General features: G+C 53.4%; 9 protein-coding genes across 9 annotated transcripts; 2 read left to right on the top strand and 7 right to left on the bottom strand.

Annotated features, from left to right (window-relative positions):
• Window positions 1-888: 888 nt before the first annotated feature.
• Window positions 889-2,224, bottom strand: J4E92_007632 (uncharacterized protein; the record flags this gene model as incomplete). The annotated part of the gene is made up of 2 exons (XM_051498995.1): window positions 889-1,800; window positions 1,886-2,224. The coding sequence occupies 2 exons, from the start codon at window positions 2,222-2,224 to the stop codon at window positions 889-891; spliced, it is 1,251 nt and encodes a 416-aa protein (XP_051350730.1).
• A 1,950-nt stretch (window positions 2,225-4,174) lies between these two features.
• On the bottom strand, window positions 4,175-5,971 carry J4E92_007631 (uncharacterized protein; the record flags this gene model as incomplete). The annotated part of the gene is made up of 4 exons (XM_051498994.1): window positions 4,175-5,055; window positions 5,107-5,516; window positions 5,565-5,819; window positions 5,868-5,971. The coding sequence occupies 4 exons, from the start codon at window positions 5,969-5,971 to the stop codon at window positions 4,175-4,177; spliced, it is 1,650 nt and encodes a 549-aa protein (XP_051350729.1).
• Window positions 5,972-9,148: 3,177 nt separating this feature from the next.
• Window positions 9,149-9,700, top strand: J4E92_007630 (uncharacterized protein; the record flags this gene model as incomplete). The annotated part of the gene is made up of 3 exons (XM_051498993.1): window positions 9,149-9,206; window positions 9,267-9,583; window positions 9,635-9,700. The coding sequence occupies 3 exons, from the start codon at window positions 9,149-9,151 to the stop codon at window positions 9,698-9,700; spliced, it is 441 nt and encodes a 146-aa protein (XP_051350728.1).
• A 1,227-nt stretch (window positions 9,701-10,927) lies between these two features.
• J4E92_007629 (uncharacterized protein) lies at window positions 10,928-13,771 on the bottom strand (the record flags this gene model as incomplete). The annotated part of the gene is made up of 4 exons (XM_051498992.1): window positions 10,928-11,179; window positions 11,270-12,070; window positions 12,706-13,703; window positions 13,756-13,771. 4 exons carry the CDS (start codon window positions 13,769-13,771, stop codon window positions 10,928-10,930), a joined length of 2,067 nt encoding a protein of 688 aa, XP_051350727.1.
• A 156-nt stretch (window positions 13,772-13,927) lies between these two features.
• Window positions 13,928-14,740, bottom strand: J4E92_007628 (uncharacterized protein; the record flags this gene model as incomplete). The annotated part of the gene is made up of 3 exons (XM_051498991.1): window positions 13,928-14,314; window positions 14,368-14,604; window positions 14,657-14,740. The coding sequence occupies 3 exons, from the start codon at window positions 14,738-14,740 to the stop codon at window positions 13,928-13,930; spliced, it is 708 nt and encodes a 235-aa protein (XP_051350726.1).
• Window positions 14,741-14,975: 235 nt separating this feature from the next.
• J4E92_007627 (uncharacterized protein) lies at window positions 14,976-17,383 on the top strand (the record flags this gene model as incomplete). The annotated part of the gene is made up of 3 exons (XM_051498990.1): window positions 14,976-15,768; window positions 15,815-15,905; window positions 15,952-17,383. 3 exons carry the CDS (start codon window positions 14,976-14,978, stop codon window positions 17,381-17,383), a joined length of 2,316 nt encoding a protein of 771 aa, XP_051350725.1.
• Window positions 17,384-18,187: 804 nt separating this feature from the next.
• On the bottom strand, window positions 18,188-20,071 carry J4E92_007626 (uncharacterized protein; the record flags this gene model as incomplete). Its single annotated transcript, XM_051498989.1, has 1 exon — window positions 18,188-20,071. One exon carries the CDS (start codon window positions 20,069-20,071, stop codon window positions 18,188-18,190), a length of 1,884 nt encoding a protein of 627 aa, XP_051350724.1.
• Window positions 20,072-21,302: 1,231 nt separating this feature from the next.
• J4E92_007625 (uncharacterized protein) lies at window positions 21,303-22,556 on the bottom strand (the record flags this gene model as incomplete). The annotated part of the gene is made up of 1 exon (XM_051498988.1): window positions 21,303-22,556. One exon carries the CDS (start codon window positions 22,554-22,556, stop codon window positions 21,303-21,305), a length of 1,254 nt encoding a protein of 417 aa, XP_051350723.1.
• Window positions 22,557-24,434: 1,878 nt separating this feature from the next.
• J4E92_007624 (uncharacterized protein) lies at window positions 24,435-25,647 on the bottom strand (the record flags this gene model as incomplete). The annotated part of the gene is made up of 3 exons (XM_051498987.1): window positions 24,435-25,291; window positions 25,527-25,536; window positions 25,588-25,647. The coding sequence occupies 3 exons, from the start codon at window positions 25,645-25,647 to the stop codon at window positions 24,435-24,437; spliced, it is 927 nt and encodes a 308-aa protein (XP_051350722.1).
• Between the last annotated feature and the right edge of the window lie 127 nt (window positions 25,648-25,774).

Genomic DNA, 25,774 nt, shown 5'->3' with positions numbered 1-25,774 from the left:
AGGAGGAGATGCAAGAAGCGATTGGGGTGTAGGAGGAACGCGTGTGTTGGACGATATTGGTCTGTGCGACAACGCGTCGAGGTCCCGTCGTCATCATCCCCAACCCTCAACTCAACGTACCAATCTGTCCATGATGACGCGCCAGCCTCGTCGGAACACACGTCAAACTGTCGCTTCAGCGAATCCGTTCTCTTGTTGCAGTCATGACCACGGCGCATCCGTAATGTAAAGCGCGAGCAACTTTATAGACATTGGGACAAGGTACACGCGCCAAATGTAGTCTCCTTAGCGGAGGAATACGGCTTTCCATGGTAGCAGCATGTAAGCACTCTCTTACCTCATATCTCTCCTTCTGGGTCATCACAAGACTGACTTCTCTGTCTACAGATCCATGTCTACGGCTCTATGCTCCTCTGTTGCTTCGGTGCCGAATGATGAATGCAACTCTGTGGTTCCCAAAACACCCATGGAGTACGCCGGCATAAACGTCTCTCGTAACGAATGTAGAACGATCCGCGGACATATCGATCGGCCCATATCAATCTAAAGTGGTCGAGCCGGATAAGCAGCTGCTGTCAGGTGAAGAGGGGCCCGAGTGAGGGATCGTTGCGAGTTTTCATGGATGGAGCGATGCGTATGGTGAAAGCAGTATGTGGACGTACAATCAGACCGCATAGGAGCTGAGCTGAGCAGCACATATAGGCACAGGAGATGCATAGAGTCATAATCTCATTTCTGCTAGATATCGTCAACCAGACGAACTCTCCCCGAAAAACGCCAAGATGTAAATGCTGAATGCACCCTCACACCAATCACCCCTTCATCATCATCATCATCGTCATATACATCATAAAGAAACCTCCAGCCCCTCAACTCCCCTACCCACGCCTAATCCAAACTCTGAATCTGCACCTTAATACACCCCGTCTTGGGATCCGCCGCCGTCTTAAACGCCTCAACCGCATCCTCAAGCTTATACCTATGCGTAACCAGCTTGCTCAAATCAATCACACCAGACTTGTACAACCGGATAGCCTTGGGCCAAGTATTGCAGTAGCGGTACTGGAACTGCAGATCCACCTCGCGGGTACTCAGTCTCATGAAAGGAATCTTCATCTCGTTCTTGCCGACGCCGATGACGAAGACTTTGCCGCCGAACTTTACGGTTTGGATGGCGGCGCAGATGGAGGATTCGACGCCGGTGCATTCCATGGCGTGGCTGGGCTCGACGCCGTCGGTCAGTTTGAGGATGGCGGATTGGAAATCCGTGGCCGAGTGGCTGAATTCGACTTTGTGGGTTAGGACGCCCGGGACGAGGGTTTTGGCGAAGTCGAGACGGCCTTGGTCGATGTCGGTGATTACGAGGGGGGTTGCGCCAGCCGCTTGACAGCAGAGAAGTGTGACGAGGCCGATGGGGCCGGCGCCGCAGACGATGGTGGGGTCACCCAGGCGGATGTTCGCGCGGTCCATGCCAGCAAGAGCAACGGAAAGAGGCTCCAACATGGCACCGTCTTCGAAGGTCATGCTGTCGGGCAGCTTGTGGCACCACATGGCTGGGTGCTTGAGGTAGCGGCGGAGCAGGCCGGTGACGGGTGGTGTAGACAGGAATTGGACGCGCTCGCAGCCGTTGTAGCGGCCTGTGAGGCAGGGCTCGCATTCGCCGCAGATGATGTTGGGTTCGATGGCTACGCGGTCGCCGGGCTTGAGGTGCGTGACGGATTCGTGGCACGCCATTACTGTGCCGGCGGATTCGTGGCCGAGAACGTGTGTGTCTTCAACGATCATGGGTCCGATACAGCCCTGGAAACGGAATTGTTAGCATACTGTCCTCCTCTCTCGATGTGCGGGGAGTTTTGTATTGGGGATTCAGAGGAGCAAAACGTACAGCATGCCAGAAGTGAATATCACTCCCGCAAATTCCCGTGCTCTTGACATTGATAAGAACCTCTCCCGGCTTCAAATCTCCTCCTCTTTGCACAACCTCCAGACTGGGTTCCGCCTCCGCGACCCAGAGATCATGCGCGGGGTTGGTGTAAACACCAATATTAGCCTTTGACGAGAACTGAACATCCGTGCCGTTGCCATTAGCCTTGCTAACACCGTTCGTCGCCGGCGCAGCAGCAGCCTCAGTATGTGTGCCGTTCATGTTGGTCGTCTCTTCCTTGATGTTGAGTGATTGCTTAATCTCCGACGCCCAGCTAGTGAAGAGGGGAAGAGAAGCCATGGAACCAAACGCACGAAAAAGGAACGTTTAAAGGTATGCAATCGCAAGGATGGGGATGATGCAAGAAAGGTCCGATAGAAAGGGTAGGTAAACAAAAAACTGGGGGGGACAACCGCGTCAATAAAGATCACCTGGCCACCTTTACTACTCCCGCGGCCCTTCTTTTCTGCCTGTCTGCAAGCGTACGCCTTTACCGCTTGGTGCTTGCCAGCATGTACCTAATCCATTACTATAACCCAGACTTTACCCTTCCGCTCCTTCGCAATTGGTGCGGGGCAACCACGCAAACCGCGCCCGTGAATAATACTTCCATTCATGAGAACGTCACGCCGCCCCGCCATAGCGAGTTGGAGGAAGCACCCCACATAGTCGCGCATCACCAGTCTTTCCACGAATGGGAGGGCAGACAAGTCCGCAAGAAGGGGCAGGTACGCGCAAGTATCGGCTTCCCAGTCTGGCAGTTCCGCGATGCAGTTGGACCCCTTCTACGTTTCCGCCGCGAAGCTACGTGGTGGGGTTGGAGGTGGGTGGCTGCAGCTATACTGCTTCTGGTAGTGTAACCTACACCGAGCCTCCGAGACTAGAGGGAAGTCGGATTTCACGATAGTTGGAGACGTGGTGTTGAGTGGAGAAAAACATGGGAAATCCTTGAATAGCGTTGTGTAGCCTCGGCTCGTGGCCGATTCGGGATGGGGATAGAAGTGTTTGTTGATGTGTTGGCTCGGCGCGTTCACCGATTGATGGGTTCTAGATGCGGCGGTTGGGTTGTCACGCAGGTACGGTGTACGAGGGAAGGATTTAGATGTCACGTTGGCGCAGACAGACAGTAGTGGTCAGATAATTTAGCTCGTTCGCTGCTGGCTGAGGTGTCGCTCGAGGAAGAAGATGTCTGTAGAGGGAACTAGGGCGCATAGTCCATCATCGCATGGAAGTCGCGAACACCACCTGCAAACACGCTCGTCTTCTTCAATCCCGAAGCCGTACATCGTCGCAATCCACAGAACCATATCAGCCTATAGAACCGCCCACGCCGCATGCACATCAGACTTCCCGTCTATTTCCATCCCCGCGGTCTCCGGTCCGTCTTTGCTGCATGACTGCGCCGCAATATGTGGCGACTGGCGGCTTGACGACGCGCATCGCGCTGGCAGTTGCTATGTATATCCAGGTACACGCACATCGATAATACATGCATGAAGAAAGAGAAGCAGTGGTATGGAACCGTTCTTGAAGGAAGACGGAAGAGTTGTCGCGCGCGCGTAGGAATTCGGGGTAAGACAGGCAGGTGGCCTTACACCCACACACCTACATTCTCCTTCCCAACCCCATCGGCGAATATATCGACCCATCATCGCACCACCTTCATTCTCTAACATCACAGATTTGATCCTTTGTTATAGCTGCCAAGATATTCAGAGTGGAGAGGTGGGATTACTATGGTGGTGCTAAGAGGTCTTGTTTCACCATGCGCATGGTTCGGAAGCTCGTTGTACCGAAGCGAGGCTGCAAGGGACAGAGATGAGGCGAATAGAGGCGTGGTGCATGATTGTTAGAGGTGAGATTGAGATGGGTACTTGGGTGGAGTGAGGGTGGTTCGATGGTGGGTTGTGTTGGAGGTTGGACATGCTTGGTGAAGGCTTGTCTTGCTTGGTGTGTTGGTTCGTGTGATCGAGTCTCTTTTGGGGGTACGAGTAAGTATCAACAACACATCAGACACGTCCAACACATGCGTGAAAGGAACTGGTGGCATGATAGAGGTTTTCAAAAAGTCTACTTTCTTTCTTTCTTTCCTTTGCATAATCCGCATATTGTAGTAAGAACACATGAAAATGGAGTGTACCCTTGGGTTACTACTCTGAAGGCTAATCGTAACAAATACACATCAACCTAATATACGCCTTGACATTCAACCTCGCATACAAAATACACATTCTTGAACAACAGCGTCATCTAGAAATGCTCCTTCCAGAACTTGAAGTTGACCTCCTGGCATGCCGCCTGCTTACACGCCTTCTTGATGTCGCGCGCCGCAACATTAGGACCGCAGAAGTAGACACCGACCTCTGTGCGTAGCGTGCTTTCCAGACCGTTCATATAGGTCCGGTCCAGGATACCATCGCGCATACCGCAGAACAGGCGCTGGAAGTCGGGACGACCGAAGTTGGTGCGCGACTTGAGTTCTGTGAGGGGATCCTTGTCGGTGCCCACAGAGTTGAGAACAATGTTTTGCGCAGTGTTGACGTCCATCTTCTGGGTGAGGTAAGTGTGGATGCGCAGGAATTGGTCGCCATCTGCGCCGCCGAGAGACTGCGCTTCGAGTGATGAGAGGAGGGTCTGGAACCATTCGAAGGATGAGGTGTCTTTGCAGACCCAGATGAATTCGACACGGCGGAGACGCTTAGGTGGGTTGGGGCTGAGACGGAGGTGGTAGATGGACTTGAGAATTGAGGCCCAGGGTGTGACACCGATACCGGTTCCGATGAGGACTGCGACTTCGTTCTCGAAAACGTCCTCTGCGGGGGCTCCGTAGGGTCCGTCGATGCGGAGAGCGGGCATCTTTTGGCCGTGCTGAAGTGCGATCTCGTACATGCCCATGGGGTCGAGCTCGTCGTAGAGCTTAGATTGCGATTGACCAGCACCGAGAGCATCGGCAAGTGCGCGAGTGAAGTCACCAACCTGGCGCACGTGAACCGAGATGTAGGGGTCGTTGGGGCAGGAAGTGATGGTAAATGGATGCCACTGGTGGTAGCTGACATCCGGGCAGTTCAGGAAAAGCCATTGTCCGGGCTTATACTTCATGCTGGGCTTGGTGAATTGAATCTCAACGGCATCTATTCGGCATTAGTACAATCCTTCGATAACAACATTGATGATCTGCTTACCGTATGGGTGGCGAACAACCTTGACGATCTGGGTCTGGCGTCTGCAACGAATCTCACGGTAAAGGCGATCGAAGAGGTAAAGACCACCTCCCACAAGCTCCCATCGCCATCCCTCGTAACCAATGCAGTGGGTCCAGAAGTTGTCGTGGTCGAATGGAGAGAAAGCTGGAGCGGTATCACGGACGAAGCAGCTGGTCGCGTGCGTGTACATGCCGAGCAGGAACGGGATAAACAGGTGATGCGTGTACCAGAATGTCTCAAATGATTGTTGGCGAATCCTGTGGTGCGCCGTGGTGTAGATTAGAAGCATGCACAGCAACATGATGTGGCCTGTGATTCCACCAGCCTCGGCGTAATGGATTTGCAGCGCGATTTGGGGTCGGACCTGCACCCGTTCGACGTTGAAGAAGCTATCTTTGTTAGTAAAGTCAAGCTTGGTAAGAGGTATATCAACTCACTTGACGTAATGCGCCGCTACGTGGAGGATAGTGAAGAATAGCATGGCGTAGGCGACTTGTCGATGGAACCATTGAGACTCATCAAGTGGCAGTACGCGCACCTTGGGACGGAGCCATCGGAGGATGTTTCTGCACATTGGCATGACGATGACCATGGTGTCCACTGACAGGACAAGACCTGCACCACGAGATACCCATACTGAGTACTGCAGGGCGTTGAGCGGTGCTAAACGTGCATCACCAGCTTGTTTCCACCTGACTAAAGTTAGTGGTCGATCAATGATACGAGTAAGGGCTTCCTACCATCCTATACCGAACAGGGCCCAATGGAAACCCCAGAAGAAGATGTGAAAGAAGAGTTTTTGTGGCGTAAAGAGCCTGGAAAACGATGTGCCGCCGCCGCCCATGATGAATATTCTTCCGCGGTAACCGGTTGTGTCGTCAACAAGTCCACCTCAGGCGTGCCGTTCAACGGTGATTATAGAAAAGATTAAAGAGTATACGCGTGGTATAAGCGAACCCAACCAGGAAATAAACGATCCAGTCGAAGTTCGACCCGGCCAGCCAGATACGAAGTGAAGAAAAGAATGTGGGTGTCCCGGGACGAGCGGAGTGATGTAGAGAGAGAGCGCGCGGATGGGGAGGAGGATCCAAGGCTGCCGGGAACCAAGGGTATTAGAATGTCAAGCCTTGGGAACAAGCCGAGTCAACGTGCGCAGATCAGGTGCAGATAGGCAAAGCCGTAAAACCTGGGTAGAGCGGCACGCTGTGCTGAAACCGACAGGGCCTGTTCGGTACGGATGTGGCTCAAACCGATGCCCCACGAAGGTGCCGTATACCAGGAGCCGTTAAGATGGATGACAGAGGTTATGACTAGGGAGGGACGTGATGCAGAGGAAATCCGGTGGCGCCAAACCTGAATGGGCGCAAGGTCGGATTTTGAGGTATCGAAGTTGGGGGAGGGGTTTGCTGCTATGCGCGAGCGGCTAGTGTGTGAAGAGCGTCTCAGACTTGAAGCGCCAGGCACAGAACCATGTTTTCCTTGCAAATGCGGTCGTATGTTCGGAGCTCAAGATCTTCAGTTGCTCTTGGATAATGCGCAGTAGGAGTGCAGTGTATGCCGGCGAGTGGCGAGGCGATTGCCGTTTCGCTAGTGGGTTTGTTGGGGCTGGTGTTGGTGAGGCTGCGAGGCTTGCGAATCTTCACGATCTACAACTGTTAAACTTCAGACGTGAGTACGATCTGACAGATGGGCCTGAGCCGCGTGGTAGGGTTTCGGACGGGATTTCCTGAGGCGTGCGATTGACCGTTGGCAGATGGGCTCCGATTCTTTTGATGGGGTTCACGACGGATAGGCGAGGCGCGCTGAAACGATGCACGTTGGAAGGCGGGTCGTAAAGGGATAGGAAAATCAGGACGGGTATCTGAATGAATCGCTGAAAGTGGTATTCGCTACGTTATGTCGTTAGGTTAGATGCAGAGGCTGGAACTTTGGGATTGATGACTGCAGTCGCGGAGGGGATAGCGTTGGCAGGTACGGAAGGTACGCATTGGGGTGGCGGATCTGGTTCTAAACTACCGCCCCTTGCGCAGAAGACTGCATCGAAGACGCGAAAGACACATGGTAGGAGCCTGTTGTGGCTTTTGCGTTAGAACCGCCGAGGCTTGAATTCATCGCTGTTGAAGGCTCTCTGTGCTCGTGGTTGGTAGCACCAAATCTAACGGGCGAGCATTGGCGTGGCGCACACGGCCAATCAGGGGCTGTCTCGAAGCGCTCGAGGAACCCCCACAAAGTTTGAGCCCGCTACTGCGCTGTGCTGGCTGCAAGTGTACAAGATCTCGCCTCTATTTTGGGACCGTCTCCATCGTACACGGCTCGACGGACGGCAGCATGCGAATTGCCGGCCTCGTGGATGGCCGACGATATGAAGAAAGTCTTGTTAGTCCCGCCTTAGACCGTGATGCGGGAAGCGGTGTGCAGTGCGAAGAAAGCCGAGAGAAGTGGTTCTCGGCGATGTGATAGATGCTGAGTGATGGTGGAGGGCTAGATTCTGGCCTGTCTTCAACTCCGACATCTGGATTACACTATCATAGATTTCCCAATTGGGAAGCAGCGTAAACAGATGTCACGGTCGCGCCTTCCTTTTGCTCGCCGTTGACCAAAGCACACCCGCAGAAAACAACATCAGGCCATTGTTCTGCACACAACCACACATGCCCTCTGATCGACAGCCTGTGAACCACGTTCAATTCTCCGACAGGAGCCCTGCCAAAAGCTTCACCATGAGTGCGAACTGATACCGAACGAGTATCGTACCACTTTGTTTTGCGTCAACGTCTGCCATGGCTGCCAGCCCCCACCGTGACGGCATTGACAGCCACGAGGGCATCTGAAGTAAACTTTGTCGTATGATGTTGTTTGATGAGCAAGCCTGAGGAACCAGGAGCGAGCTTCGATATGATCTTCCATGCAGATGACTGATCATCATGCGCCAGGTTTACGGTTGGAGAACCTGAGGCACAGAACAGAAACCGGGACTCAGGCATCCGTCGGGACGGATTATCTGAGTGCTACCGTGCCGCACGTGCGATGGCGATATCTGCGGAGAATTACCTATTCGATCAGAGTGGCCGATTGTTCGCACTGCGCTGGTTTCATGGCTATCGTGTACGTCAGAGCCAGCGGTAACGCGAATCGGCTTGCGTAAAGGCGTTTTGCAAACTCTTCGCCGCCACCATCAACGAAGTAGCGGTATAGAATTGAATCATGACTTGGATAATGTCTCCGCCGAGAGACAGTCACCAAGTCTTAGACAATGGCTACAAACCACGTGAACGCGAAGATTCACGCCTAGCTCCGCCCTCGCTACACTACCTTTGCCAAGCTAGCGAGCATCAGCCGTTCATAGGATTGATAGGATAGACTAAATTGGCGGCGCGATCCAGGATACTGGCACCGTGGCTGCAGAGAGGCTGGCGTCGCATGCAGCATCACAGCAGCCCAGCCAATCGCGGCCCACACACGCCCAATCGTCCACGAAGCGGGTCAAGCGGCTACGAGCGACCATCTCTCCCCCCAGCGCGCGCCGAGCCAGAAGAAGAGTGCGACCAGGGTGCGCGATGCAAGGCCCTGGCGCATAAACTGTCTCTACAATTGCGGTCGACACCCGCTGTCGCTCCCGATATACTGACACGCCTGCCGTCGCGAAGCTCAACGGCAACACCACGCTGCCTGAACACCTAACACGCCTGATACTCGCCTACGCCTCAGCCCACCATAACACCTACCCACTATACACTCCACTCGAGTTGCTCCGTGCCTGATCTCCCCAGAAGCCTTACCGCTTTCGCCACGCCTGCGAACCGCCCATCCGCGACCAGGCCAGTGTCTATAACACAAAACCTCGCCCTGCCACACCCAAGCCCATCGATGCTCATCTGTCGCTGAGGGACTACTGGTAGTCGAAGGGACATTTCCACTTTCTTTTCTTCATTTTTTCTATTTACCCTTATTTTCTCACCTATACGACCGCGGGCTCGGTTTATTGCTCGTATCCTTTCTTTATAATACCCGTATTTCGACAATGGGCAAGTTGATCAAGAACCACTGGGCGCGCCTCGTCATCCTCACGGCTGCTGCGTGTAAGTCTTACCCCACAGCCATCAACACCACCACCAACACCATACTAATTACAACTCCAGATCAAATAGGAGCTGCACTCGAATGCTTCTTCTGGCCCAAGATCTTCTGGGACTTTGCTACCAAGAACCTCGATGGCGCCGTAAAGCCCATCCCCGTACTCCAAGTCATCAACATGATTCTCGGCTTCATCGGTCTAGCATGGGAATGGCCATTGCCACTGCTCGCTGGCACAGGACTGCACCGCTCGATTGAAGCGCGCCTGATCATCTACCCGCTCAGTGCGCTGTGTGCGCTCTTGATCTACCAAGGCACCAACTCGGGACTCTACTACATCATCGGCATGGGAGCGTACTTCTGGGCGTTTAGCGAGGGCGAGGTATGTACCATTTCATCCCTATTAGCCATCGACGTACTAAAGTTATTCAAGGTCGTCTGCCCCGAGCCATGGACTCTCCCCAAGCGTGGTTCCACAGCCCGCAAGATGACCGCATAGTCTGGCCCTTCCATAGACCGCAACAACAATGCACCTCAACTTCGCTTCTCAACAAACTATACCCCACACACGCCTTTCCATGTACAACGTCCACGTAGACGACGTATCACTCCCATATCTCTGGCAGACCACCCACCATGATTTAGCGATTTTCCGGAACCGCCCCACGAGCGGGGGCGTTCATACTCAGCATCTAAGATGAGCAGCAGCAACATTCATCTCACGATACCAAAAATCCCCAACAAACGAGCAGTCGAGCATCCTATCCCTACCAGAACGCACCGAACGATCGCATTTACTATTTCACGGCGCCATGCAGCGAGATGTACGGGCGCTAGGTGTTTGCACTACTTCACAACTTACAAACGAAAACAAAAATGAATCAATAACACAAAAACACATCATTACGCATTTTGCTCACTGCACTTCTCAGTTCTTCCACATATCGCTCTCACCTAACGTTGCCATTGTACAAGGATTCACCTTCTTGCCTTGTTGCTCTGACTGCTGTGACATCTCTGACATGACAAAACCTGAGGCAACTCCTCGTTTCAGCCCCATCCGCACCCCACAATTTCCTTGCCCGTTTTGAGAAGCCTTTGGTATGCAGTGTGTGCCTTGGCCTAACGAGCTTCTGACAGCTTGCGCCTCAGTCAAGATTGTCAAGGAAATTGGCTGAACCCCTCTCTGTCGTAGCCAAGGTGGCGGTGGAAGCAAAAGTGACATGCGTGGCGTATTGATTAGTTTGTACAGCCGACTCATACTGTAGTACTCTGTATCGAAGAACGTGATGGTTACATGCTCTTACCGCGCACAGTGATGAAAAGTGATACTTGTGGCTGTTTCCGATGAATTGATCTGGGTTGATGCGCTCCGTCTGAATGGAGAGATGGAGTAGTAGGTCGTGTCTTTCTTTTTTTATTTATACGAGAAGCGGGGATTTTAACCATGGAAGGCCATGTTAGAAAGCTCAATGGAATATCAGCAACGTAGAAGCCTGAGAATTTACACAGAATGACAAGAAAAGATACATATACAACACGTACCTTGTCTATGCAAAAGAGTCAAGGTCATAACATCGTGTTGAAAAAAAAATGAGTTTCTACCCCCCACCTCTACATAAACACCGTGCACACAACTTCAACCGCCAATATCAACACCAGCAAACCCTCAGATCACTCTTGTACATGTACAAATTACCACCTTCAGAGATCAGTGTCATGAACTTTACTGCCCCTCCGGCCCCTCAATCAAAATCTTAATCCCCTTCCCTTCCTTGACATCCGCAAACGCCTTCTCCGCCTCATCAAACTTGACCTTACCCGTAATAAGCTCTTTGACACTGATCCTGCCGCCCGCAACGAGATCGATGGCAGTTTGGTAGTCGCCGGAGCCGTAGCGGAAAGAGCCTTTGACGTTGAGTTCCTTGGTGCACATGGCCATGATGGGGAAGTTGATGTCGGGTTTGCCCATGCCGCCCTGGGTTGGGTTAGTATATAAGGGAAGGGGATGGATGAGGGAGGGGGTATGGTGGGTAAGAGGGGATTGGGGAAGGGAGTGAAAACATACCTGAACATAAGTCCCCCCCATCCTCAACGCATGAATAGCAGTCTGAATACACGGCTCCGCACCACTGGCATCAATAATAACATCCGCACCGGCACCAAGCCCACACTCCTTAACCAGATTCTGCGCATTCTCCTGCGCACTCACTCGCGCAGACTTGAAACTCGCGTTCGCAGCGTACTTGAGCGCAAAGTTGAGCCGCTCGTCGTTGATATCGACGGTGACGATCTTCTTCGCGCCGTACGCTTTCGCGACAGCACAGCACAGCAGACCGACGGGCCCGGCACCGAATACAACAACAGAGTCGCCGGGCTTGATAGAAGCTTGTCGCGTAATGTGTACAGCAACAGCCGTAGGTTCAATAAGCGCACCCTCCTCCATACTCATATTGCCCGGCAATTTATAGCAGTAATCCTCCGGCAGCGTATAATACCTCGCCAGCGTACCATCATACGGCGGCGTCGCCGCAAACGCCATATCAGGACACAAATTGTATTTTCCGTCTTTGCAGCGGACGCAGCGGCGGCAGGGGACACCGGGTTCCATGGCGACTTCATCGCCCACTTTGAGGCTCTTGACTTTGTCGCCGACGGCGTGCACGATGCCCGCGGATTCGTGGCCGAGCACCATTGGCTTCTCGACAACGAAATGCCCGATTCGGCCTTCGACCCAGTAGTGTACGTCTGAACCGCAGATGCCGGTCCATCGGGGGCGGACGAGGACGTCGTAGGGGGAGGGGAGAGAGGGGATGGGCCGGTCTTCGTATATGACTTCGTTTTTGGCTTTGAGGATGAAGGAGGGGTTCTGGGGGTGTGTGTTAGTTGGCTGTAGCTGTAAACATGGCTGGAACGCGAGGACTGTTCGTAGTGTTGTAAAGATATCGCATGTTTGGAGGGGCATGGTGGGGCAATCAAGCTATACCTTCTGGGTTGCTGTTTGTGTCGCCATCGTGAAGTATTGTGAGAATTTCAAGTTCAGTCGCAATCGTTAAAGAATCAATTGTTTGGGAAAGAAATAAGTAAGAACACGTCCCTCAAAACCTCACGCGCAGGTGAAATGCTAATGACGATACAAACGGTGGATCCTAGTAGCCCTCGCGGCAAGCTATCCCGCCTGGGTTAGCAAATGCCCCTCCATTGCAGGCGGGAGTCTGGAAGCTGTCCAAATTATCCGTATTAATTATCCGGCGCTTGCATCACTGTTCTTGGAAAGCTGGAGTGGGTTATCTCGGCGTTGCTCCGAGGTCGCTATTGCAGCGCCGCGGCTATGCGAATGACCAAACCAAATTGCGCATGTTCCGGTTCGTGGGACACCTTGCCATTTCGCCTTAGTGTAAGCTCGCCGGGTCTTTTGAGAGGGTAATGTGCGGCAATCTTGGTTGGAATATCTCAGCTGGCCTTTGAATTTTGCCTTTTCCAACATGACCACCAGCAAGTCACGAGTGCATCATCGTCTTGATCTTCGCTCGCCTCGGACGGGCCCCAGTCATCGCGTCCTTTCTCTTCTCCTTCTTCCACTACCTGTAGCCCGAGCTCTAACATCCGGCGGCGAAAGTCCTTGATTTCAGGCAAGTAAGCGTCTCGGTATGGAAACTCGATGATCACTGTAGCGTTGTCGTCCGGAGACAGCCAAACGCCGATAGTATCCACCAACATGCGCGGGTGGTCTGGAGAGTAGAGCGAATCTGCAGCAAGAATCAAGGGGAATTTGGCAGGAATGGATGCGTCGTCGCCAGTACTGTTGTTGTCTGGCAGCGGTTCACAGGAGGTAGGGTCTGTCCAGTCCAGCATAGCTGTGCGGACTGTCCCGCCATTGAGACTGACGGCCTCCCGATTCTGTTGCGCATTGTAGGCCAGGTTCGGGCAGATGCTGGGCAGATCTGTCAGAACAACGTCTGCGCCTAAGCCTGCCATTGCCAGTCCAACCAAGCCCGTACCCGATCCAAGCTCAAGGACTTGTAGCCGATTTTGTGTGTCCGAGGAGACGAGATGGAAGGTTCTGAGGCGCTTCGCAAGCATATAGGAAGCAGCCCAGGTCTTCAGGCCCAGATCGTCGCCTGTCATGGCAGGCTCGTGGATCTGAAGCTCGAATGCGTCGGACGAGGTGGGAATCTGGAAAGTGCGCGACATGGTGCTCATGGCAGATCGACCGGATCGCTCACTGAGGCGCGCGCTGGCTTGATCCCATATGCGCTCCTTGACTTCATCGTCTTCTATCCATTGCAGCCCGCTACTGATAATGGTCGTGAGGTATCGTGTGACGCCCTCTGGATTGACCTGAACTGCAGGCTCGCGCGCCTCTATCACTGCCTTCCCATCGCGGTCTGTGTGCCTTGTAGTTGTATATTCCCACGAAGGCGGAGCGGTGGTAAGGAGCGCGAGGGTTTCGAGGAGGGCCTCGGCGGAGGGCTTGGTGTAGAGTTGCGGTAGGTCAAGGACTAGACATGGATTTAGCACCAAGACATGCAGATGCAAGGCGCAGATGTATACCATCTAACATGGACATTTTGAAGCGACTATGGCGAATGCGCGGGAAAATTGTTGGTCGGTGGGGTGCAGTACTCACCAGGTCCAGCGTGGGCCCAAGCTAGCCACCGCGGGGCTAAGATGCAGGTACCACAAGCAGATATTCTGATAGTCCAACGCTGCCTATTCGCCGGTCTCAAGCCTTCTTTAGGGTCGTCTTAAAGCCGTAGTATGCTTGGTCCATGTCGAATTGGAACTCGCGCGACTGCTCGTCGCTCAGTTTCTCGGCGGCCCGCATTTGGTTCAGAGTAATCAGCCACTGCACAATCTTGCCCTTATTCTCGAATTCGACATCTGTGACCTTGTTGACAGCCTGGATGATCTCGACAAGGAGAGGGTGTAGGGTGTCTTTCTCCACCAGCCCGATCTTGATAGCGTCGAGCAGGGTGATGAAGGTCTCGGTCGCGTTGACGACCAGCGTGGCGTCAGCAAAGTCGCCTGACTGAGCTGGCCGTGATGGGCCCTGTTCGATGGTAGCGGGTATGCCGACGCGCAGTCGTTCGATAGCTCGGGGACATTCCATCTGGAGTCGTGTCAGCCTAGTACTGGAGAAGCTCAAGACTTGTTATAACATACATGCCACTCCTTTGCAAACTGATCTAGGTCACCGAATGCTCGCGCGACAGTCTCATTGGCAAGATTGGACTTGTACTGCTTCATCAAGCGGTTGCATGTCTCGGTGTAGTCGGCTTCGGCGATGGAGTCTTTCAAATAGGCCTTTTCTATGGCGTCGAGCGTAATGATGATGCTGTAGATCTCGGCCAGCGAGTCGTTCAAGTCGCGCTCGGCATTGGTCGTGGAGAGCTTAACTTCCTGGGTAGATAGTGAGTATGCGCATGCGGAGTGGGACTGAGGCGCGTCATACCTCATCAAGGTTGATGGTTGCCGAGAGATTGGAGCGCGGAATGTAAGGCGTCGGCGCGTAGGCCAGCTGCCTGCCGTAGGACATTATGAATTATGAGGCGACGACTTGATCTTTCGTGCAGGGTCGCGGGCTTAGTTGGGTGGTGCACAGTCGTGTTATCGATGCGCCGCAGCTCATCCATCGCGTGGGGAAGGCGCTAGGGATCAGTGCAGGGTCCTTAGCGCTGGAACTTTTTCGAGGCCCAAGTTTTTCAACCGCCAGCTGCACGCCCGGCCAACAACACCCTCGCGCCTACGAGGAACCGCCAAATACCGCCGACATGCCCGTCTCCAAGGCGACCAAGAAGTTCCAGAAGGACAAGCTCGGCGACGTCATCAAGCGCCGCAAGGATGTCGCCAAAGTCAAGCAGAGGAAGCAGATGGACACCAAGAAGAAGGAGCGCAAGGCCCGCGACAATGCCAAAGCCGACGATCTAGAGGAGGAAGCTGCGAAGAAGCCCAAGACGAATGGCGCCAAGGACGACAACCTGGGCGAAATGTCCATGGACCAGTTCTTCCAAGGCGGTTTCCAGATCCCCGAGATGAGCAAGAAGAAGACCAAGCCCAAGACCGGCAAGCGCAAACGTACACCTGTCGAGGAGGATGCGTCGGAAGGCTCTGATGAGGACATGGAAGATGCGCCCGACGGCACCGACGAGTCCGGCTCCGAAAGCGACTCTGGCGACGACGCAGACACCCACAAGGCGCAGCTCGAAGGACTGGCCGAGAAGGACCCCGAGTTCTACAAGTACCTCAAGGAGAACGACGCCGAGCTATTGGACTTTGCCGAAGACGCCGACCTTGCAGAGATTGACGCTCTGTCTGCCAGTGAAGACGAGGCCACACCAAGAAAGAAGCAGAAAGCCCAGAAAGCGCAAGAAAGCGCATTCGACGACGAGGAAGACGCGGGCAATGAGCTTGGCTTGAAGACAATCCAAAAATGGAAGGCTGCCATGGAGACGAAACATTCCCTGCGCGCCATGAAGGAGGTCGTTCTGGCCTTCCGCGCTGCATCACACATGAACGACTCGGAGGCTACTAAATCATACAAGTACTCCATAACCGACCCAGATGGTATGATATTCAATATCCATCAAACAACTGAGCTAATAGAATATAGTATACCACCAGGTTCAAGTGACTACTCTTCACCTAGTACCCAAGGTTCTCCAACATCACTTGCCCGTCAAGGAGAGCGCTGGAGGCAGGATGTAAGTAATCACCCTACTTCTTCAGGATATTCACTAACAATCTCAGTCGCGTTGCTACCGACTCGAAGAAGTTCCGCACACTTACTCCCCTCCTCAAGTCGCATACCGTCTCGATTCATCACCTCCTTGAGAACCTGTCCGATGCGAAGACCCTCCAGATGACGCTAGACTCGCTCTCCCACATGCTCCCATACATTCTGTCCTTCAAGAAGGTCGTGCGCGAGGTCGTGCGCTCTGTCGCATCAGTCTGGTCGGATAGTGCCAACAACGACGGAACAAGAGTGTCGGCTTTCTTGGTTCTGCGACGACTAGTAGTCATTGCCGACCCAAGCATCCGCGAGGCTGTCTTGAAGCAGGTATACCAAGGCCTCGTCAAGAGCGCGAGGAATACCACAATCCACACCATCCAGGGTATCAACCTGATGAAGAACACCGCAGCCGAGCTCTGGGGCATCGATCCCACTGTCGGCTACACCACAGGCTTCGGCTTCATCCGCCAGCTCGCGATACACCTACGCACAAGCATCACCAACAAGACAAAAGACTCCTACAAGACCGTCTACAACTGGCAGTACGTCCACTCGCTAGACTTCTGGTCGAGAGTCATCTCCATGCACTGCGAGACCCTCCGCGAAGCAGAATCTGGCAAACCCTCACCCCTCCGCCCCCTCATCTACCCCGTCGTCCAAGTCACCCTCGGAGCCATGCGTCTAATCCCCACATCGCAATACTTCCCCCTACGCTTCCAACTCATCCGCTCGCTCCTGCGCATCGCCCAAGCAACCTCCACCTACATCCCGCTCGCGCCCGCCCTCGTCGAAGTCCTCAACTCGGCTGAGATGAAGAAACCCCCCAAGCCCAGCACCCTCAAAGCCCTCGACTTTAGCATCAGCATCCGCGCAACCAAAGCCTTCCTGCGCACACGCATCTACCAAGACGGCATCGGCGAGCAAGTCGCCGAACTCCTCTCCGAATTCTTCATCCTCTGGACAAAAAACATCGCCTTCCCTGAACTCGCCCTCCCCGTCATCGTCATGCTAAAGCGCTGGGTCAAAGCCATGACGAAGAAGAGCTCTGGAAACAAAAACACTAAAGTCTCATCGCTCATCGCGCTGCTCGTCCAGAAACTAGAGGCTAATTCCCGTTGGGTCGAGGAGAAGAGGAATAAGGTTGAATTCGCACCGAATAACCGTGCGGGTGTCGATGGGTTCTTGAAGGATGTAGAGTGGGATAAGAGTCCGCTCGGCGCGTATGTCGCGGGTCAGCGTAAGAGCAGGGAGCAGAAGGCTAAGTTGCTCGAGGAGGCAAGGAAGACGGAGGATAGGAAGAGGAAGGAGGGGGAGAAGTATGATAAGAGGAACGGAGAGGAGTTTGCGGCGGATGAGGAGGAGGAGGAAGAGGAGGAGGTTGACCTCGAGGGGTTGAGCGATGAGGATTTGGAGATGGATGATGAGGAGGAGGAGAGTGATGATGAGTAGAGTGGTTGGTTTTTGTACTGTATCGGATATTTTGATGTTGGGTTAAACGGATATGTGTGTCTGTAGAGATGGACATGTAGTCTGTGATGGGATATGGCTGTGCAATGTAATGCGGCATGTTTCCCTGAATCTTTTTTTCTGGTTCTGTATGCGAGTGATGGCGAGTTCAATGTACAGACAGATCCTTTCCTTGACTTGATGACACGGTATGCTGAAGGTGTGCAATACATCAAACCTCGTAGTTACGTTGCTTGAAGGATGCTGTATGCCTTCAGCCTGCAGCATAACTAGGACACAACGCAGAAAAGAAAGGAAAGAGAGGGTGTTCCCACTTGCAACCTCTACTTGCGGTGATCCCGGGCAATCTAGACATGACAACCTTTTTCGTTGCTATACTACGCGCGATTACTTAGACTAGCGTTGATACAGAAACACTTGCTATTTTTATATACACCCCAAGGAAACTACATGTGTTGTCGTTGTGCAACAGACGTATCTGTCGTCAACTGACTAGTTTGCTCTCATCGGTTTCGGATGAGTGAACAACGGGTATCCTGATGAACGCCTGAAGTGAGAGACAAAGGAAAGAAAGGGAAAGAAAGGGAACGGTATATCCGCCGCCGCAACCTCCACCACCGCCATGTCATCCATCAACCCGAACAAGTTTTGCATCTGCCACAAGGACAGAAAAACCGTGAGACACACCCCAGAACAAACCATCTCCCGCCATGAAGGTGTGACAACACGACAAGACATGGCGCCACAACCTCCCATTCCCATTTCCATCCCTATCCCCGTCTTCGCCTACCAACCAACACCAACACCCTTCTCCTTCAACCGCCTAAACTCCCTACACTCATACTCCGTCGGCCTCTTCCCCTTCCCCTGCCAGCGAATCCCCTCCTGCCCCTCACACCTCTCCAGCCTAAACCGATACATAGCCTTCTCCCTATCCACGCACGTATACCCCCTAACTGTGTAAAGCCCATCGTATCTGAGCCCCAGTTCCGGGCGGTACGGATTCTTCTTGTTGAGCTGAGCAGACCGAATGACGCGAATGGGGTTGAGTAACTCGGCGGATTTGATCAGATGAGCGGTATTCTCCGTAGGCGTGGCGTTGCGGCCTTCGGTGCCGGAATATTCGATGATATCCCCGTTATCGACGTCGTGGTACGGGTTCCCGCCGGAGAGAACGATGGAATAAGCGCCTTTATCGCGCTCCCCGTAAATACCGCCTTGGGCAGATCCATGCGCCCCATCCCGCACAGTACAAAGCTGCGTAGGCCACCACTGCCCGAGCACCAACTCGCCCTCCCCATAATACTTCGCCGTCGTAGGAAACTTGGCACGATACGTATCATCCAGACGATCACTCGTCCTATTATCCCCTTTATGCGGCACAATTCCCCTCAGTATATCCTGATTCAAATCGTTCTTATACCATCTCTTATACAACTGATACGCATCCGCCTTTAGATCCCACGGGAACTTTGTGCCTGGTTTGAAGATGCGGGGCAGACCGTAGTCCGGGCTTAGGGTCATGGCTTTGCGGAGGAGGACGGTGTTGACTTGTAGGTCGATTTCGGCTTTGTGGATTAGGTCGCGGATCTTGTCGTAGAGGGTTTCGAGTTCTGAGGGGGTTTTTCCGGGCTTCTCGCTGTCGGTTAGGGCGGCTTTGAGGGACTGGAGGGTTACGAGGGCGAGGGGACGTTTTTTGGTCATGGCTTCCATGCGTGGGTCTTTGATGGTGATGGACGTGTACCATGCTGGGAGGGACTTTGCGATTGGGTATTTGTCGTCTGGATCGTCTGAGACGAAGAGGTCGTTTGACGGCACGATCTCCGAGTCTGAAGCGTTTGTTGGGGTTGCCGGTGTTGCTGGCGTTGCGGCCCTTGAAGTTGTAGCAGCCGTCCGCTCCCGTGAAGCGCCTGCAGTCGACGATTCTGCAAACGTCGCACTCTTTGGCTCGTCCTCAAGAGGGTCCTTCTTCTCGCCTTTCAGAGGCTCCCTCTGCTTCCTCATCTTCCACAAGCTCTGAACATCGATCTGCTCATTCGTCTCCTTCTCCTGTGGCTTCTTCTGGGTCGGGGTCGGAGTCGCAGACTTAGACGGCGCCTTGCCCAGCTCTTTTGTATTGACCTTCAGCTTTCTAGGCGTGTCGGCGTTCGACTGCGGCTTCTTTTGAATCTGGACTTGGACCTTCGACTTGCTCGGCTCTGTAGCACCCTCTTTTGCTTTATCAGAGGTGTCGTCTTTTGGCTTCTGGGAGACGGCTTCCTTCGCCTGGGACTTGTCTTGAACTCGAGGCTGGAGATTGTCTTGAACCTTCGCTTTCTTAGCGGGCGGATCGACGGGCTTCGCACCGGGAGATGTTGGAAGCTTACGCTTTAAACCCTGCTGCGCTGGCTTGATGACCTTGGGCGTGACGGCGATGGTGTCCGCCGCGACAGGTTGCTCCGCATTCTTGAACGGGTTCATTTGATGCTTTGCTCCCAGCTCCGTCATCTTCTTGCTGAGAAGACTCATCCTCCTCTGGTGCTCCTCGTTGTTCGCTTCCTTCTGCTCCTTCGTCTTTTGTAGGATCCTCGCGACGGCTTCTGGTCCAGTACCAGACGCCTTCGCAGCATTCTGGGCTTTCTCCAGCAGCCATGCTGAAGATTTGGGGACTTCGTTCTTGGTCGCTGCCATGGTGTTGCAGTTGATATTCTGCGAGGTGGGGTGGTCGTGTGTTTGTTTACAATGTCAGGCGCCAGCTGGCGTTTGCCATATACGTGCCGCGCTACCTCTAGGCTGCAACAACAGAAGTGCGGGGTAAAAGAGAGGAGCAGTGAATATGGATATCAAGAGACTGGTAGATGACGTGGAGTGTAATAGACCTCCGGTGCTAATCCGCTGCGGCCTCGTGGAAGCACGCGTGCAGGTAATTCTGAGTCTTCTTCTAGACCCTACTAGAAGCTGCGATATGTCTGTGAGACAGTTGCAACCGTGATAATTGAAACTACGTAATTGGCATCGAAGGTTGAATTGATGCTGAAGATGGATGGGAGGAAATAGGTGAGGTTTATATAGTATTCGATGGTTGACCGCAGGTGCTCGATGTCGCGGATGCCGCGCTAGTCTCTCATTATCGACGCGTCTTGATTGGCTGACGCGCTATCTCATTCAACATGGGTGTAGATATTTCTCTGAATTTACATTGGGCAATAGTCACAAGACAATGCACGTACAGTCACTAATACCTATAGCATGCCTATACGAAGGATGAAAGCGATGATCTTGCCTCAGACAAGTATATATTATAGAAGAACAGTCATTCTTGCATACCTAGGTACTACTAACGCATGTTAGAGTCACAGTATTGTGTGTCCAGAGGCTATGCAATGCAGATATACAGAGTGAGTTACAGTAGTCCAGATAACCTTACATATCTACCCCTACATAGGGAAAGGCTCAAGTGGAACAAGACAACGCATTTGACGCAAGCCTAGAAATGGCAGTTATGCCGATACGGTTTGATACAGTTCTGATCTTTCCGAGTTCAAGCCGAACATGCTCGTCCTTGAAACGAGCTTACTCATGATGGTCACATGCAGCATATCATGTAGCAAGCACGGGAACATCGGACGCAGTGTGTTGAAATGATCCATGCGTGCTTGACTGGCGACGACTGCCAACCAAATCACTACGTGAAATGCTCTTACAATATGTTGTAGTCTTATGTAGCCGTCTGCTGAGTTGGTAAGTTCTGTCTCCAACCCCACCTACCATCAGAAAGTAGACCATTGGAAGAACACATCATCATTCGCAAACTCATCTCTATATACCCGGGTATGTCCACTCCAAAGCCAAAACCCAAAACGCTATGCCAAACGCCATCCCTTCATTCCCAATCCCAATCATGAACTCATCCACCACCCCCTCAAACCTTCCCCTCAACAACCTGCCCCAACGCCTCCCCCTCAACCACCGCATCCCCCGGTCCCTTCCCCTTACTCCCCACCTTCTCCAACGGACTCATAACCTTCTCCTCCCCCCTCCTCTCCTCCCCATCCACACTAACATTAACCCATCCCCTCACACTATCCTTCGTCCTACTCAAAATCGTAGTATCATGAACCAAATTCCAGCTCTTCGCCGGCGGCCCAGCCTCTTCCTCCAATTCCAAATCCGCCGCACTCGTATTCGCAACCCTCGCCCCATTCTCCCTCAGCATCTGCAGTATCGCGCGTGTGTTGAGCCTGAGTACGCGTTCAGGTTCCTTTGCGCCGAAGACTTTGGTTGTAACCCAGGGGAACAGGACGCCGAAATCGGATTGGGAGAGGTGCGCTGAGGCGATGGGGTAGAAGATGTGGGGGCCTGGTTGGTTTGTGTGTTTCGAAGATTGGGGAGAAGGAGGAGATAAGATGGATTTCGTTTCGCGGAAGTTGGAGGACCAGTTGTAGAAGCCTTCGGAGGCGATGGCTAGCAGGTTTTTGCCGCCAGAGGGGGCATCGTAGCATGGCATGGGTTTGGAGCGGAGCCAGCTTGTGGCGGGGCTTTGGATGGGGAGGGTCCAGAGGTCGAGGAGGGTGACGGAGTTTTGGGGTGTGATTTGTTGGACTAGGCTGGAGTCTGAGGAGGGGGTGTAGAGGGGTTTGTAAGACGGGGTGGATGTTTGGGGGCGGTGGTAGACGGATTTTACGAATTGCACCATTGTGCATGCGCCGAAGGAGTGGCCGGCGTAGCTGATGGAGCCGGGATCGTGGACGTTGAGGATGTTGGAGAACATGCTGAGGAGGTTCTTTCCCTTGGGTTGGTCTTGGGCTACGTTCTTGAGTTTACGTCCTTCGTCGATTTTCAAGACCGCATCGTGTACCATGCCCAACTCCCATAGCCGTATCTTCAGTTGCTCGTCTCGTGCCTCGTATACTTCTGTGCTCGCCTTGTGCGCAATGGATCGGTAGTCGACGCGCTTCGTCTTCTGCTTGTCTTCCGGTGTGTGGTGTATGGCGAGAGGCGAACTGCCATCGCGATGGTCTGCTGCTACCACTACGATTCCGTGACTTGCGAGTGAGCCGCAGATGTGCGAGTATGCGTTCCGTGTGCCTCCTAACCCGTGGGAAAACATCATAACGGGCCATCGATCGGACTTCGGCGGGGGAGCGAGGAGTTCGGCGTTTTGGTGTACAGGCATGGAGATATAGTAAAGCAGTTGTGGCATCAATCTAAACAACTGTCAGTACCATGCTCATCCCAATCGCGTCTCTCATCGTACTTACGAGAAAACACTCGCAAACGCGCTGTTCGCCCCCAGAAACCTCGCATAAGCACTAATATATTCCCTCTGCGGACTCGGTATCCATCTCACAGCCTTCTCATTGCTGTCCTGTTTACACGGGTAGAAGATGCGGAAAGCGACAGTTGGTAGATCCGCAGGAGGCGCATCCGCGCTCGGGCTGTCCAGGTCGCTTGTGGGTATCTCTACATCCACAGAGCCGACTTTGTACGGTCCCGTATGCGGCGGGAAGCCCGGCGTGGGATTCAATCGATGGAGCCACGACATATCGGCAATCGCAAGCGGGTTCGCTGTTCCAGCCGGAAGTCGCGAGGGGAGAGCGCGGGTAAGAGATCTAAACGCGCGTGAGAACGACAGTATGATTGTCAAAAAAACGTAAATATTAATCTTCAAACGAGTCGTAAATCTGGTAAAGAAACGAACAGGCCGTAAGAATGGGGTGAAAGTAGTGGAAGAAGTCTAGATCAGAAACGGAGCCGCACGCACGCCTATATCATGGAAATCTGAAGAACATGCCAGTGACGCACAAAGCCCATGCTAACACGCTACTGCCAGGGCACTGGGGCGTCCACCCTCGGAAGGGCACGCGACCCCCGAGTGCTAGCCCGCCCGCCGGTGCCATCCATGACTGTGGCAAATGTAAATTTGCGACATGGAGATGCCGAGGTTTCGGACGCGTTACGGCGGATCCAGAAGTTTCCCCAACGCGTCAGCATGCAAGATATGGGACATACTGTGGGAATTCTTCGGAGTGTAGGAATCTGGATTGATGGATGCTATCGGAATTCTGCTGGATCGAGCTCGGATGGCCGTGGGGAGTGGCTTGGAGCGTGATCGCGTGCGCATGCATTATCCTTTTCCATGATGACGACACGCCAGACGTTTAGATCCGCGCATGCGCGAGATCGCGCTAGGCTTCACGTCGCCGCATCTGGCCACAGCACAAAACCTCCGCGCCGCGGTACTCTACGGATCAACCATCTAAAGTTTTAGTTCGAATAACGCGTTGTTCAGTCTGCTACGGAATTCCGTTGACTTCCAAATCTGCACATCGAGCCCGTCCGACTATTGCCCCGAGGTAAGAACTATCGATGCAGGGTGGTGAGATAAAAATGCCCCGATGTAATTCCGACATGGTGGGTGACATGTGATCGTCCTGTAGCACGCGAGTAGCGCGCGATCGTGAGGTAGACTGGACGTGATGCTGCATCAGTGATGTGGGTTTATTGACAACTCATCGAATGAAGAAATATAATGCGTACGAGTTGCGTCGATCGATGATGTGAAGCCCAACAGACAAGGGAATTAGAGATTATCTGTGACGGTGGAATGTCGATGCAAGGCATGACAACAAAACGCCGTCAGGTAGACATACGCAACAATGGTAATGCAGGGTATACCCTGAACCCCTCGTACTCACTGAGTGAAGTTTTACAAGTCAAAAGAGCTCGTTTGATCAGCCTTGGTCCAATAATCCCCTAATCCACATTACATCTTCAAGCTATCCATATATCCAAAGAAAGAAAACACAAGCGTAGACCGCACGTACAAACTACACAACTCGAAAAACCATCTCAATCGCAACAGAAGTTTCAATAGAACGGATGTAGAAGATCCTTCCATGTGCATTACATCGTCAATCTATATATCCTCCAAAGAAAAAAACACCGTGGGTATGCCGCATATACAAACTACACAATCCGAAATCCACACACGCTACCACCTCCTAAAGAAACGTCCACACATTAGCCGTACTCCCATCTCCATTCCATTATATCAACAACACCCCCCTCTCCTCCTCCCCCCACCCCCACCAAGTCTAAAAACATCCTCCCACTCCCCCAACGCACCACCAGCCTTCTTCCCCCCTCTCCTCCTCAACCTGACCCCTTCATCTCCAAACCCACTCCTCACACTCCCGCCGCCGTCATCCCAGCCCAAATCGCCGTATTGAATCCCACTGGCCGGATCATCAGGATCGATCTCTCCAAGTTCAATCTTAGTGAGAATCATGCGCGCCAACCGGGAAAACAATTCCTCCACGTTCTCTCCGTTTAGCGCGGAGACTTCGACAGCAACGGGGATGCCGTTCTGGCCAGCCCAGCGAGAGGCGGTTTCGGCGGGGACTTCGCGGCCGTCAGGCGCAACGGTATAACTCGCGTGGAGATTGGCGTTGAGGGAGGGCGTGCGACTAGCTTGCGACGAGGGCGTGGGTGGAGGGAGACCAGATTCCGATGACGGCGTGCTGGCATAACTGCTATATCCTCCTCCCCCTCCCCCTCCTCCACTATTCATGCCAATGGGTACACCCCCATCCTCAACATCCGCCTTATTCCCCGCCAATATAATCGTAATATCCGGCCCCGCCAACGCCCTCGCATCATCCAGAAACGTCTTCAGCTGCTCGAAGCTGCGCCAGCTGCTCACGTCGTATACGAGGATAGCGCCTGCGGCGCCGCGGTAGTAGGACCGTGAGACAGAGCGGAAGCGCTCTGTGCCAGCTGTGTCCCATAACTGGAGTTTTATCCGTTTGCGCGACGAGGGGGACGAGGGCGAGCGTTGGCGGCGGTCGGCGATGTGCACGATTTTGGAGGAGAATTCTACGCCGATTGTTTGGCTCGAGAGGACGCGCCCTGTGAGTGAGGGAGAGGGTGTTAGTGGGGGTGCTGATGGCGGTGGGAGGGAGAGGAGAGGAGATGGGGGTAAGATTACATTCGGATTTTACGAAGCGGTGGAGGAGGCAGGATCTATACGCGTATCTTGGTTATTATTCGGTGTTTTGGTACATGTCTTCGCTCTTATCGCGAACTTACTTGCCAGCGCCGCTGGGTCCCAACAGCACTACCTTGGCTAGGTAATCATACATACTCCCCAGCTCCTGCGTCTACTCAGCACAGTCCTGCCAAGCTCAAAAAGTGCCCATACCTACTTGTAACGGCGGCTCGCTGCTCCGCGTCGACGCATTCGACACGGCTCGGTTCCTGCCCATGGTGAACGGCGGCAGCGGCCTCGTTTGACGTTTCTGGCGGCGGGCGGATGTAGGTCGTGGGATTTCGGTGCTATTCACGGTCGCATGTGTGTTCCGAGTAAGCTCCACGAAGCGAGCAAGGGCGAGT

The sequence above is a fragment of the Alternaria infectoria genome (assembly GCF_024043175.1).
Source record: "Alternaria infectoria strain BMP 0036 chromosome Unknown scaffold_13, whole genome shotgun sequence".
NCBI classification, from domain to species: Eukaryota; Fungi; Ascomycota; class Dothideomycetes; order Pleosporales; family Pleosporaceae; genus Alternaria; species Alternaria infectoria.
Note: the sequence above shows the minus strand (reverse complement) of the source record. Positions and strands in the feature narration are given on the sequence as shown.